The sequence below is a fragment of the Leucopleurus acutus genome (assembly GCF_964270905.1).
Source record: "Leucopleurus acutus genome assembly, chromosome: 12".
Taxonomy (NCBI): domain Eukaryota; kingdom Metazoa; phylum Chordata; class Mammalia; order Artiodactyla; family Delphinidae; genus Leucopleurus; species Leucopleurus acutus.
In genome coordinates this window covers 74,701,433-74,717,153 of record NC_139154.1, presented here as the reverse complement: position 1 = coordinate 74,717,153, position 15,721 = coordinate 74,701,433, and the positions used below count along the sequence as shown (strand labels likewise).

Sequence of the window (15,721 nt, the reverse complement as noted above, 5' to 3'; positions counted from 1 at the left end):
AGCTGCAGGTATCCTTTTGCCTTAAACCTATACATTCCCATAGATTTAAATATTAAGTGCTTCAATTGCCCCTCCCTTCTAAAACTCCCATAGGGGTCAGGGGACAACAGGCCCAAGAGGGGAAATGCCCCTTTAGTGGGCTGCACATTCCATGCCAGGTATTTGGCTGAGAATCACGTAACTGAGGCAAGAAAGAGACCAGCAAAGAGTCAGCTATGTGGTCTGTGGAGTCTGGATATCCAACCTCCTACTGTGAGACACCTGGCATAAGCCTCCTCTAATACCCAGATCCAGAAGCCAAGGAGTTTCCTGCTTATCTCAGGCCACTACAGCCCTTCCAGGCATCAGGCTGGGTCTACTGCATCTTGTTCCCATTGGTGGCTAGTTTCCTATTCCCATGATGGGAGTGGAGGAAGACCCTCCCATCTGCGCTGATCTGGTATGAGTCATCTGAAAATAATTTTTTCTGTCCATTAAGAAATGTAATATATACATAATTATAAACAAATAAAATGATAAATCATTTTCATAGTCTTTAGGAGAGAATTTAGATATTTTACTAGTTCACAGTATTTTTTTGAGTAAAAAGCACATATGCAGATAATATTGTAATATTACTAATGATCCATTCAAAAAATAATTAAAGAAGCATACCTAAGAACTTCTCTCAGGATTTTCATCTCTTCCTGTTCAAGGTCACTGACCACATCAGAACCATCTGTTAAGCAGTCAGGTAATACACCTGTTCAAAACCAAAGACCATACAGAAGAATATCAAGTCAACTGAAACACTTATTTTTCACTATTCTAGTTCATCAAGAAGTACAAATAAGTTTATTAAGATCTATAACTTTTAAAAAATGTTCTAAGCTATTATCTTTGTAACTATGGTCTTTTTAACTTTTTCTTCTTTTAGGGAATCAGCCCCACCAAAAAAGCACAATTTTACCTAGAAATGACTCTTGGTAATTATTTGTATTGCTTATTTAAAATAACAATAATAATATATGACAATAGAAATTAATTGCTTATATTTAATATAAGCAACTTATAGAATTAATATAAGCTATTTATAGAATAAATAGCTTATATTTCAGCTATTATCTTCCATAATCATACTATACAGGACATACCATTGAAATCAATAAGCTCCTAATAATGAAATTATGCTCTCAAAAGTATTCCTTAAATGGGAAAAGAGTTTACAAAACAAAATATAAAATACGTCATTAATTGAAACAGCATGTTAATCCTCTTCATTCATACTAAAACAAATGCTACTGAAAAGGGCCCCGCTTACTACATGCAGAAAAGCATGGTGCTAAGCACTTAAGGGGAATATAAAGATGAATAAAACAACCTCTGCCCTCAGAGCTTCTATTCAAATATTGGGCTAATAACTATAAACCAGGGCAGCACCAACTTTGGCCCAAGGCAAATAGTAATTCATGGCAAGCAATTTTAAGCATTGGTTTCATTTACTTTATTACCTATATCTTCCTGATAAGCAGGTAGACTGGTAATAAGTGTTCTGTTTTTATCTGTAATTATTATATTCCCAAAACATTAACAGCATGTCCCCTAATTTTTACCTTCCATTTCTTTATCCATATATGACTACGGGATTTTGGATCTGCTCTAAATTAAAGTAGCTTTATTATTCTAATCCCCTGATGTTTAAATGCATTGTAAAGTAAACTTGTCATTTTGCTATAACTGCAGATTCACACGCAGTTGTAAGAAACAATACAGAGAGATGCTATGCACTCTTTACCCAGTTTCCCCCAAGGGTTACATTTACAAAACTATAGTATAGTATCACAACCAGAAAATTGGTCTTAAGTGCATTTTTGCTCAGTCAAAAGCTATACAATTAGTATTCTCCTATTCACCTTTTATGGAAAATTTTAAAAACTAAGGAAAGACTAAAACAACAGTATGCAATACCTCAAAACTGTAATAAGGAAGACACTTTTATATTCTATTACAAGTTAATCACTAAAGGGATGTTGCCTATAAACTTAAATTATACATAATGGCCCATCTCTGGGAACCCTGCTTCCCAGGTAATGAGCATTAAGCTAAAATAGCTTTGTTTAGCTCACAGGAAACATTCTGACCAGGCCCATCTGTGAATGACTACAGGGAGGAAGAAATTAACACATCCCCTCCAGAAGCTGATGGGAACCAGAAAAGGTTTGACTTTACTCCCTCCCCTTTTAGTATAAAATGAGCCTGAATTCTAACTCAGGCAAGATGGTTCTTTGGGGCACTAGCCCAACAACTTGTCTCTCGATTACTGGCCTGTCGTGCAGCAAGCAGTACAAGCTTAGACTTGGTAACAAAACCATCAAAATAATGCTCTGATTTGCATCTTCCCCAAATTCTTTGATGAGGTACAACCAGAATCCAGAGAGCCTTTGAATTTTTCTCACATAAACAGTCTGCAGTTTTGAGTGCAATCAACGTTGCTCTAAGGTACTTTCCTCTGGATTTATGTTAAGTGAAATTCTTAAATACAAGTATTAAAAATTCATGGCAGAACTAAGTATTAGTCTATGTTTAAATGTAAGCAAACTGTCACACCCTGTGGTTTGACAGCAGCATTATTCCACATCATTCCCCTCATCCTTCCTTGCTAATATAAGCCACATGTGTGCAGTTACCAGGCAGCCAAGTACTTAGAGGCAGGGCCCTACCCCACCCCACAAGAGTGACTCATGATTCAAGCCAATTGCAATGGTCTCATTCCCCCTGCCAGAGGGTTTAGAAAGGCGTGTCACCCCAATCCTGACCAATAGGACCTAAGGGGAAATCTCCTAGGGGGCTTCCATGAAAGTGTTGTCTTGCTAGCAAAAAAAGATGTACAGGAAGAAACATCCCTTTTCTTCATGAGATATTAAAGTCTGCATTCGATGCAGCCAGAGTGCAATCATGAGAGAAGATCCTGAGACTAGCAGAGTATAAAGAGGAAACGTGTCAGAGTCCTTAATAACATCACTGAGCCACCAAATTAACCAACCCTGGATCTTTCTTCCCTCCCTTCCTCTGGACTTCTTGTTCAATTGAGATGATAATTTCCTATTGCTTAGGCCATTTTCACTGAGGTATTCTGCTAATGGCAGCCTGAGGCACCCAGCTGATACAAGCTATGTGTACCTGTTCTCTTTTAATTAAAATCTAAATGTTGGGGCTTCCCTGGTTGAGAATCTGACTGCCGATGCAGGGGACACGGGTTCGTGCCCCGGTCCGGGAAGATCCCACATGCCGCCGGGAGAGGCCACAACAGTAAGAGGCCCGCGTAATACCAAAAAAAAAAAAAAAAAAAACTAAATGTTTCTGGTTAAATTGAAAACTATAGAGTACCAATATCAAGTTCACTATTTCTTTTATCAAAACTGATCCCCCCAAAATAATTTTAAATAACATGAAATAATTATTCAAATTATCCCATAGGTCAGAATAAAGCATAGCTGCAGGAAAACACAAGAGAAAAGGATTTTATGAAGCTAACTATGGTAGAGAAACAAAGAAAAAGAGACTGTTTTCCAAACTTATTTATACCAAAGCAACAGCACGGTGTCATGCATCGTTCAGGGTTAGGGTGGTGCCGTCTCCAAACCACAGACAACAGCTGTCTTACCTGCTGTGAAATGAATTTTAGGATTTTAGGGAATAGTTTTGATGGTGGTTGGCTCTAAAGGATATAGTCTTTACACATATCAGACAAATGAGAGTAGAACCCACCACAAAGGCCCTGCAACATTCTAATGTTTGCCCTGTAACAACAGAAGCCCTATTGTTGCATGCTCCAGACCCTTAAAAGCAAACAGTACAACTAAACTATAGCTCCCATATCTTCAAGAAACAAGCCAAAAAAAGGCCCTGCTGCCAAACCATTAGAGTTTGGCATGGTAAGGAATATCAGTGGCAATCTATTAAGCAAAGGAATACACAGGTATGAAGGTCATCAGAGTCAGAAATGGGAAACTGAGATAAGCACCTGGGGTGAAAATCAGATAGTACAAAAACAAGAAGTATGGTTAGAAACTCTGATGTTCTGAGTCAAGATGTCAAATATAGTTCAAGTGCACAGGAAGGGAAGAAAAGCAGGAAGAGCTAGAAAGAACGTGAGTTTAGGCAGAGTTAAGGAAAAGATAAAGCTAAAGGTAGTTACCAAGGGCTTTGAGTTCTGCTTTTTCTTCCACCTGATGGTGGGGCAATCCTATCTGCCCATTGCCCTGTTCTCAGTGCGGGCCCAGGACCAGCAGCTTTAGCATCAGCTAGGAACTTGCTAAAAATGCAAAGTATTAGGCCCTACCCCAGACCTACTGAATCAGAAATGGGGAGACAGCCACATTTGTTTCAACAAGCCCTCCAACTGCTTCCAAGAGCTTGAGAACCACTGTCTCCTATAAAGCCAGAAGAAAAGTAGTCACCTTCTCTCGACAGTAACTGTAACTGTGACCACTCAAAAATGCTGAATTTCACAAATGCAGTGGCTGGGCAGAAAAATCAAGCTCTCTGAAACCTAAAACATTAAATCAAATTCTGGTCTGCTTTCTCTGAGATGTCAACCACTCAGTGATCAGGAAGTCTGCACTCTTGTATCTCTTAAGTCAGCCATAGACTTTCAAACTTGAAATAAATTTATACAAGGCAGCTACATCAAGACCATATTAGTTAAAACTGCCACCAAAAAGAATGCATTTAGCACTTAGATTTCTAAATTCAATCTTTTACCATTTCTCTCTTGAATTATTCGAATGGCTTGCAGCTGCATTTCAATGTTTTTCTGGACCATCATTGCTTTAAAGATAGTAAAATCTTCTGCTGCCAGTACAGGTTGCAAAATGGCCTGTGAAAAGAAGTCAGGAAGTTAAACGAAGATTCAAGTTTTAAAACTATTTCCCAAACACTCAAATCATTTCTACTGCAAAAAGTGCATTAATTCAAGAATGCTGCACTGTTATTTATGACTAGATGACTCAAAAGGATAATTTTAAGATTTTACTCTAAAAGCCTTTAAAGTAGGTTCTCAAGAAGCTGACTCTTCCAACCCCTCCGTCCCTACCCTCCAGGAAGCTAAGGCAGACAGTGATACGTTTTCCAAATGAGCCAGTGCTGAGCAACTCGGAAAAACAACACCTGAATTGGGGTTACTTTTTAAAGTTACCACTGCAGTATCTGGATCTGTTTTTCAGCCAAAATGATGATATCTATTTGGTTTAGCCTCTGTCAACCTGAAATTTACTCTTTGGTGATAAATCAGTAACTACAAAATAATCCTTGAATTAATAAAATTACCAAATTAAATAAGATTAAATGCTAAAAAAGAAAAATGAAGTCTGGAAAACAAGCATAATGTGGTAGGAGTAATGTGAGAACACAACTGTAGTAGTCCTATAGGCAGAAAGTTTTATGGAAGAAATAGAGTTAGAAATTATGATAAGAAATCTTTTTCTGGATGAAACAGAAGTGTAATAAATTAAGAAAAAACAATAAAGGTATCTACCCTAGAGTACCCGAATTAACACTCTCTTAGCTACAGAGAACTATTGTTATATCGAAAAGCAAACAAATTCTCAAGCTAATCAGTAAGAAGTAGCATAAAATTGAAATGCATGAAAAGCCAAAAGAAAACACTCAGATATTATTCACCTTACTCAAATCTTATTTCAAGCTTTACATGACATTCATGGAAAAGCTGACCACAGGAATCACGCAGAGGTAACCGAGGGTGTGCTACTGTTTACCAGGTAGGCAGCAGCAATAATGTCAAAGACACACCTCAACAAATGTTCCATCAAAGAGCTCTAAACAGAGAGGAAGGAGTCCTTCCTGCAGCAACCAGCTCACATCCTAGACAAAAGCAGTACAGCAAAACAAAATAATAAAGTGTGAAAGCAGCTCTCTGTGACATTTATAAGGAGTCAACTGCAGGAAAAAAAGACGGAAAGTTTCTTTTCCTTTAAATTCATATATACTGTTCAAAAGGCCCAGGGTAGGGGATGACAAATAGGTTTCATCTATGTTTAACTGAAAGTTGCAGCCCAGGGACTTCCCTGGCAGTCCACTGGTTAAGACTTCGCCTTCCACTGCAGGGGGTGCGGGTTGGATCCCTGGTCGGGTAGCTAAGATCTCACACGCCTGGTGGCCAGAAAACCAAAACATAAAACAGAAGCAATATTGTAACGCATTCAATAAGACTTTAAAAGTGGTCCACATGAAAAAAATCTTCAAAACAAAACAAAACAAAAGTTGCAGCCCAGTGATCAGTATTAAAGACAACTGCAGCCAGCCTCTGTATTAGAGTAGTTATGTCTGGTCTGCCAGGGCTCCCTTATGGGATTACACCACCACATAACATTGTTCTGACCTTCTTAGACTTCTTATTAGTAATATCAAGTACTCTATCCTCATCAACAAACACTTGAAGGCAGTGTGTCAACTAGAGCTATCAGCAAGTCAGTGTCTGAGCTGATCCTTAAAGTTGTAATGCAGGGCTTCTCAAACAGTGTTCTTAACCCATCTAGGAAATGCGGGAGGGCTTCCCTGGTGGCACAGTGGTTGAGAGTCCGCCTGCCGATGCAGGGGACACGGGTTCGTGCCCCGGTCCGGGAAGATCCCACATGCCGCAGAGCGGCTGGGCCCGTGAGCCATGGCTGCTGAGCCTGCGCGTCCGGAGCCTGTGCTCCGCAACGGGAGAGACCACAACAAAGAGAGGCCCGCGTACTACAAAAAAAAAAAAAAACCAAACAAAAAAAACCTAAACACTGACCTTACACCTTTCACAAAAAATTAACTCAAAATGGATCATAGATTTAAATGTAAAAAACAAAATCATAAAACTTCTAAAAGATAGCATAGAGAAAATCTAGATAACCTTGGCTTTTGGCAATGATTTCTTAAGATATAACACCAAAAGCACAAACAATGAAAGAAAATCAATAAATCGAACTTCATTAAAATAAAAAACTTCTGCTCTGTGAAAGACATTGTTAAGAGAATAAAGAGAAAAGCCACAAAAGAATATTTTGTGAAATATTTGCAAAACGCATATCTGATAAAGGAGATTTGTATCAAAAATATACAAAGAACTCTTACAACTCAACAATTAGAAAACAAACAACTCAATTTAAAAATGGGTAGAAGAAAACAATGAGATACCACTACATATCTATTAGAATGGCTAAAATCCAAAAAACTGACAATACCAGTGTTACTGAAGACATGGAGCAACAGGAACTCCCACTCATTGCTGGTGAAAATGCAAACTGATACAGCTATTTTAGAAGAGAGTTTGGCAGTTTCCTACAAAGCTAAAGTTAATCTTAACATATGATCCAGCAATCTTGCTCCTAGGTATTTACACAAATGAGGTGAAAATATTATGTCCATGCAAAAGCCTGAATATGAATATTTATAGTGACTTTATTCATAATTGCCAAAGACTGGAAGCCACAAAATATCCTTCAAAAGGTTACTGGATAAACAAATGGTGGTACAACCATATAATGGAATATTATTCAGCAATAAGAAGAAATGAACTATCAAACTATGAAAAAAACTTAAATTCATATTGCTTACTGAAAGAAGTCTGAAAAGGTTACATACTGTATGATGCCAATTATATAACATTCTGAAAAAAGCAAAACTAGAGAGACAGTAAAATGAACAGCAGTTGCCAGAGGTTTGGTGCAAGGATGGAAAAGATGAATATGTGGAACACAGGGGATTTTTAAGGCAGTGAAACTATTTTGTATGATACTGTAATGACGGATATATGACATTATATATTTGGCAAAATCCATGGAACTGTACAACACAAAGAGTGAACCCTAATATAAACTGTGGACTTTACTTAATAATAACATATCAGTATTGGCTCATCAACAAATACACTACACTAACTATACTTCAATTTAAAAAAAGAAAAAATATATACTACACTAATGAAAGATGTTAATAAAAAGGGACACTACATTAACTGCTCAATTTTCTGTAAACATAAAACTGCTCTAAAAAATAGTCTATTAATTTTTTAAAATCTTACTAGAAGTCCCACAGATATTGTTAATTATCTTGTGTGTATTTTTAGAAAAAGAAAATTATACCACATATAGTTATAAAGTTATACCACATAATCTTTTCAATGATACAAGTTATTGGGAAAAAAGGATAATTTTCCCAAATTACTATTATTAGAGGACAAATTTTGTGAAAGTGTTAATTTCTACCTTATAAAAGTCAAAGCAAAAGTGTTAATTTCTGAAAGTGTTAATTTCTACCTTATAAAAGTCAAAGCAAATCAAATAAAAAACAAAAACAAAAGCAAAAACACTTTGTCTCTTGCCATATAGTCATCCCTGGCTCTTGCAATACACAGAAATCAATGATGAGCTCTATCCTCACCAAAAAAAAATCACAAGCAATGAAAGAAGCATTTTTGCCTACTTCAACTGAAAAACAGCATAAAATTAGAATATCAACTGAACACAATTGAAATAATAAGTATCTCAATATTTATATATTATTATATTTTTCTGAACTCTGTAGAAAGATATCCTAATTCATGAGCATTTTTTGAGAAGCCACACATATATGACAGGAAAACGTGCTCTTAAAAAGCTTTTTGTTGGGACTTCCCTGATGGTCCAGTGGTTAAAACTCTGTGCTTCCACTAGAGGGGGCACGGGTTCCATCCCTGGTGGGGGAGGTATGATCCTGCATGCTGCACAGAGCGGGGAAGGGAGGAAGGAAGGGAGGGAGAAAGAAAGAGAAAGAAAGAAATGGAGAGAGAGAGAAAAGAAAGGAAAGAAAGAGAAAGAAAGGAAGGAAGGAAGGAAGGAGGGAGGGAGGAAAACCAAGAAAGCAAGAAAAGAAAGAGAGATGGTAGTTGTTGTTGTTTTTGTTGTTTTTAAACTAGAGGTCTTCATCTGATGCACTCTTTACTACTGCTGATTTTAATACACAAAGAGTATGCCAGGACCAGTGGTCTAGGGCTAACAATGACCAAACCAGGTGAAAAGAATTTTGCAAGTCGGCTTTAGCAGTACAATTAATGAGAGGGGAGCTGGCAGCTGTTTTAAAAAATCAAAATCAAACCAAACAGACCAAAACAAAATGAAAAGTACCTCCTAAACTACTCTAGGCAAGCAATTGGTTTCTTGAATTCATTCTTAGGCACCCTATATTAGCATAATGGAATCAGCATTCTGACCTTTATTTACAAAGATTAGATTATTGCTGCAAAGCAGTAAATAGCATGCTTTGGGCTGTTTTTCTGATTAACAGTGATGGCCTTGTGCTGATTCAATCATGTTGCCTTCAGAATCCGGGGCTATGAGTTTGCTCCAGAAGAGAATAAAGCTAACTAGTCCACATGGGGATTGAACACATGACCCTGGCCTAATTAGCACCCTGCTAATCAACCACCAAAAAAGCAACCTTTAATTAAGAGGTGCTTCCATTTATAGACCACCTTATATGTGTCAGGTATTGTGCTAAATGCTTTCTGAACATTTATGAACATTTTCGCTCAAATTTCACAAAAACCTTTCAAAGTAGATACTATTCCTATTTTATAGATATAGAAACTGAGAATCAGAATGGATAAGGAAAACTGTAAAACAACTTTGCCCATGGTAAATGAAAATAAACAAAAGATCTGGGACTCAAATCCAGGTCTGTCTGTGTCAAAAGGCTTGCCTCCTTGTACACAACAAGGCTGTACTACCAATCAACTCCAAATCAAAAGGTGTTGTATAACTGAGCAAAAGAGAAGGATGTGTTACTATTGATCTGAAAACAGTATTTTAAAATTCTGAACATCTTCATTCAAAAATAATTTAAAGTTATCCTGATAATGAAAACAAAAGATGGATGTGACTACTATTACTATGAACATCTTTTTTCACAAAGTAATTCAGATTCATTCATAATAATTTAATTAAGAGGCTGACAAATATTAACCAAAGCAGAAAATATTCCTGGAAAACAAGGAAAATAAAAACAAATACCAATGCCTTAAATTTAAATACTAGTTAATAATTTTCAATAAATTCTTCAAGGCAAACAGATGTGTAAGAAACTATAATTCAAGGCAGTCGAATTGAATTGAAAATGTAAGAGTGCTCAGTGAGGTAGAATGCGTGCTAGTCTGACTAGAGGGATCAGGAAAGTTGCATTTCAGCACACCCTGATGATGAGATGGATTTCTCTGGCTAAGGAAAGGATGGAGGGAGGAGGAGGTGGGAGCTGAACATTCCAGGTTAAGGGACTACCATGAGCAAAGCCAGGCACATGGATGCTTACAAGAGCAAGTGGCCAGAACTACTAGAGTATGTAATGTGTTGGAGAACGACAGCAGGAGAAGGTTGAAAATAATAATTTCAGGTCACATCATAGACAATCCTCACTAAACTATAAGGAATTATAGTTTATTTGGTAAACTATATTTGGTAGTAACATACCCCTATACTCAATCTCTGAGCAAGGGCTCTCACTTGGAGCGCCTGGGCTGGTATCCTGGCTTTGTTACTTGGCTGTGGACTTTGCACTAGTTCCTTAATATATCTGTGCATTAGTTTTCTCATTTCTAAATGGAAGTAAACTAGTACCAATTTCTTAAGGATTGTCAGGAAGATTCAATGAGATAATACACGCCAATTGCTTAAAACAGCAGCTAGGGACTTCCCTGGTGGTGCAGTGGTTAAGAATCCGCCTGCCAATGCAGGGGACACGGGTTCGATCCCTGGTCTGGGAAGATCCTACATGCCACAGAGCAGCTAAGCCCGCATGTCACAACTACTGAGCCTGTGCTCTACAGTCTGCGAGCCACAACTACTGAGCCTGCATGTCACAACTACTGAAGCCTGTGCACCTAGATCCCATGCTCCACAACAAGAGAAGCCATCACAATGAGAAGCCCACACACCACAACGAAGAGCAGCCCCCACTCACCGCAACTAGAGAAAGCCCACACGCAGCAACGAAGACCCAATGCAGCCAAGAATAAATAAATAAAGACCTTGGTGAAAATGAAAAATGTTTTAAAAAAAAACAAAAAACAGCAGCTAGCATGAGCCGTCAGTAAATATTAGTTATAAATACACATAAGACCTACTTCAATCCAGCACTGCAGAACTAATGAGACAATAAAATTAGTTCTAAGAGAAGGAAGCCGAGGAACTGTGCGCTATGTATCTGCTAAGATTAGAAACCGGGCAACTGCAAAATTGTCCGAGATCTATATAAATAAAACAGTAGTTTGCATAAAGCTTGTGATCTAGTATAGTCCTGAGTTCAGAAAGTTCCTTTTTAATAGCATCAGTTCATTATGTCTCAAATGATCATTTCTCAAGGTTGTTATAAAAAAGAACCCATATGTGACAAATTGGCTTTTCACTCTTACAATGTCTAGAATATTATACTTTGACAATCAAACATAGCAAATTTAAGTGACATCTGAGCATTTTTGTTAAAAGTATATATTAGCAGAATAAAAAAAAAAAAAACCTGTGATGTATGGGTCTTTGCAAGAGGAGAAGTGCATGCTTCTTGAAATTGATCTTCATTAATTCCAATTTCTTTAAGGTAACTTTCTAACAGCTTTTCAACCTAAAAATAGAAAGTTTAATTTTTTTTTTTGTAATTTACATAGAAAAATTCCAAATTTTACATTGAGTTTAGAAAACTATAATCAAATGCTTGCTTGCAATTATTAATCTACATAAAATTATATTATATGGCAGTGACAATGTCTTTCACCGAAAAAACAAACAAAAAGTGAAAATTTTTGCAGAGAATCAAATAAAATTTTATTTACTCTCCCAGAAATCACTGAAGTCACAATTATGAAGTTTGTTGTGGTATAACTCTTCTGCTACCCAGAGGCATTCCTTAAAATCTCAAGACAACATGGCTAAATTAATAATTAACACTCCCCTGGATGTATCAGCAGAAGAATAAGAATAAAATTTAAATACCGGATGCAAGATCCCTTAAAATAGTTGTCCTAAATCTATTTCTTACATTCTACAGTCATAAGGATTGATTGAGATGCACAGAGAACGCTTGGAGTCTAATGCAACTGGTAGTACTATTAGGGTAGATTGGAATTTTTTAATTAAAGAATTTTAATGGAAAAATCCATTTTTAAAATTCAGAACATCTTGAATTAACATTATTCTAATTACATTTAAAATCAGGTAAAAAAATACTCACTAGTTCTTTGTACTCCTGATGAATCTCCGTATAGGTCAATTTGCTTTCTTCTTCATCATCAAAAACTAAATTTAAAAGAAAAATATTGCATAGTGTAAAAAAACAAGTCATTTCATTAATGCAAATATCAAAGTCCACTCTAGTTGTCTTACAAATAGAACTCTCAGTCTTATAAACCAGCTCTTCTGCTTTAAATTCTTGGGATTAAAAAAAGATGTGTGTGTGTGTGTGTGTGTGTGTGTATAGTGTTAGTTGTAAACAAGTTTTTTTTCCTACTTAAAATCTACTTCATATGGAAGATGAACACTAATTTGCTACTTTTCAATCAAGAATATAAGGCAACAATTTCTTTATAAACTTTAAATGGAACATTATTGTTGATAGTTTTTAAATAATTCCTTTTACAACAGGTTCCAGATTATTTTATCATACTGGAACTTTGCTGATCCAAATTTTACTGAAAGTTACTCGGCCTTCTTTATTACATATAAATCAATAATGAAATAAAAATAAATAAAAACAAATGTTTACTGAATGATCATATGTGTGAAACAATGTAGATTAGAAAGATATATATTCCCTCAAGAAGCTACAATGTGATTAAGGAAAGAAGACAAACTCATGAATTATAAGCAATAAACCCCCTTTTTATAATATTCCCCCCAAATGATCTTTCTAAAATGCAAAACTAACTTCTGTAATTTTCTATTTAAAACTCTTCAATTACTGCTCTTTGCCTAGAGAATAAATCCAAAATACTTAGAAGACCAGACAAAACCCTCCAAGACTGGATCCCCAATCTCAACTCCCACCACTCCAAAACCCAAACTTTGCACTCTTAACAATACACAATTACTTGGAATACTGACAAATGTAACACAAAAAGACAAAATAAACCCATGCCTTTGCTCAAGCCCTTAGATCTCTTTGCCTTTACCTGGCCCCCCTTCTCCCAACCATTCTCCAAAATATTGCAAGTGGCACATTTTCCATGATCTGCTACCCACTCCCAACTCCTAGGCTAGTTAGAGTACTTCCTCTGAACTCTTAAAATACACAGCACCATGTGCCTACCCTTATTATAACACCTGCCAATTTACATTTAAATTCCATTTACCTGCCAAATTGCAAACTTCTCAAGCACAAGGATTTGTTTTATTCATCTTTCTATCCTCAGCTTCTGGCCGAACGACACTCAATACATTTTGAAATAAAGGCTGATATTACAGAGTAGTACAAAACTAATTTTTAAATTATCTGAGGTGATGAATAGCACATTGACAACCCAAAGTCAGTGAAATATAAACATTATTATTTCAAGTGTCACTGGGATGTTACTTCCATTTCTCCTGGCATCTGCTCTATATAACACTGGGCATACATGCAATGTAGCAGCTACTAAAGCTGTTTTCAGTTAATTTTGAAGCCAAATTACTACATTACATGTTTATAAGGCTGAGGATTACTGTTTCCCTGTAAAATGACACAATCAGGTGTGTTACAACTGAGATGCAGCCACTTTTGACATCTGGGGATAAAAGGAACGATGCTTTATTTTTTTTTTTTTTCCATTTCAGCATTTAGTTTCATTCAGTAGGGTAAATGGAATCAAAAGGTGACATAATTTCCTTTTTCTCCTAAAGGAGGTCAGAATACCACCACATGCTTCATAAGTCTCATAATAGCATTTTAAATTCTTAAAAAGAGCAGAAATAAAAGTTATTTTGAACTTATTTTAAAAATTACCTGTAAGAACAATACTTAATAAATACTATTTGAATTTTGCTCATGGCAATGAGAATGTAATGAAAAGATTCGGTGGTCAAAGTAAATTTCCTCTTTACCGGCTTCATGGAATCTTAGGGCTGAAAGGACTCTTAAAAGATCATCCAGGATAACCAACCATTTGATAGTTGAATTCCCCTCTATAATAACTCCATTAAGTTGGTGTCAGATTCATTCAAACACTGCTAGTGGCTGGGGAACTCATTACCTCCTGAGGCAGGCTAATTTATCTGGGATACTCTCTGTTATGAAGTACTTCCTTCACAGAAACTTGTTCCCCTCTAGCTTGTACCCACTGACCCTAGCTCTATCTCACTGAAGCTTACAAAAACAAGTCTAATCCCTCCAACATAAGACAGATGTTCAAACGATTAATGGATATGACTACCCTTAAAGTCTTGGCCGGCTAAACAACTGCAACAACAGCCTGGAATTATTCATATGACATCGTTTGTGGTTCCTTTTCCATGAATGGGCTCCAATTTGTCTCTAAGAACTGAATGCAGGACTCCAAAGCGTGAATTGATCAGAACCTGGAGGTACCCTTTTCTCACAGGAAATGTTATGACACGGTTACATAACTCATTTGTTGTAAGATACCCTCCATTTTTGGTATAACCGAGAGTCAGAGAACTCAAAAAAGGGAATACAGGCCACCGAGATCACCGGCTCTGGGCCTGCTGGAGTAATCACACACCCCTCGCCCACCCACTTTTCGGTCAACTGTTGGGATCAGAAGGAACTCAGAAGCAAACTGACGTCTCCCCTCCCAAGTCACTGGGGAAGTTGTTGAAGAAACCCACACAAACAGTGCACCTGCCCAGGGCAGAAAGGTGCAGGATGGGGTGAGAGACCCAACATAGGATTAAAGTCTGATGTTTTTCGGATGTGCTTGGGCCCAGGGGGAAAGGTATCTCGGTCCTCGTTTTCATTTCCGTGAAGGAAAGGACCGGCGCAGTGACAGCAACACATCTTAAAAACCAGCTCTAAACCTGGCAGACAGGAGTGGAGACCGGGGAGATGAAAGGCAGTTTGTGGAGAGGCTGTTGGTGTGAGAGAGGTGAGAAAGGATTGACGATTCGGGATCTGAATTTTACCTTCACATTTCTGCTCCACAAAGTCCAAGATGGGGATGGACCAGTCCGGGCCCCTCAGAAACCCCGCGATGCTCTCCACTACCCATTCCACCTCGTCCTCTTCTTCCGCAGCCATTCCGCCCTCGAGGGCCGCCGCGGAAGCCTAGGCCAGACCCCCGGAGCCTGGAAGGCCTTTCGGCCGCAGGGAAGCGAGAGGAAATGGGAAGACAAGTTGCCCCCGCAGTCTCGCAGTCACCTGGATGAAAGCTACAAACCAGTTAACGTAAAACGGTCGCTATGGCAACCCGCGTAGCCGCCCCTAGAAGCCGCCCGGAAGTGAAGCCAGCTTCCGCGGAGCTAGCGCGTCCTAGAGAGAGGTATTTGAAGAACTCTTCCGATTGGCTGGAAAGGAACAGTATTGAGTCGAAAGGTAGCCTTCCGCCCATTGGCCCGGAGCTGCTGGGGCAGAGAGCAGGAGTGTAGCCATTGGCTGGAAGTCCTGGAAAGAATCTCAGCGTTCCCTCTAGATAAATGCGTGAGACCAAGGCTTAGAAATGGCGCCGGGAAGGCGAGTCTCACCTGGACTATGACTGAAAATTTTAAAGGCTTCAGTACACGGTTGTATCCCCACC

At 37.8% G+C, this 15,721-nt stretch overlaps 1 protein-coding gene across 1 annotated transcript in view; it reads right to left on the bottom strand.

Moving 5' to 3' along the window:
• CFAP36 (cilia and flagella associated protein 36) overlaps positions 1-15,351 on the bottom strand; it is a 32,414-nt gene extending 17,063 nt beyond the window's left edge. The window contains exons 1-5 of the mRNA XM_082852281.1: positions 15,111-15,351; positions 12,229-12,293; positions 11,521-11,622; positions 4,744-4,858; positions 655-742 (exon numbers count right to left, since the gene is read on the bottom strand). Of these exons, the coding sequence (XP_082708407.1) occupies positions 655-742; positions 4,744-4,858; positions 11,521-11,622; positions 12,229-12,293; positions 15,111-15,225 (485 nt within the window). The 5' untranslated portion in view covers positions 15,226-15,351. The remainder of the gene's footprint in view (positions 1-654; positions 743-4,743; positions 4,859-11,520; positions 11,623-12,228; positions 12,294-15,110) is intronic.
• Between the last annotated feature and the right edge of the window lie 370 nt (positions 15,352-15,721).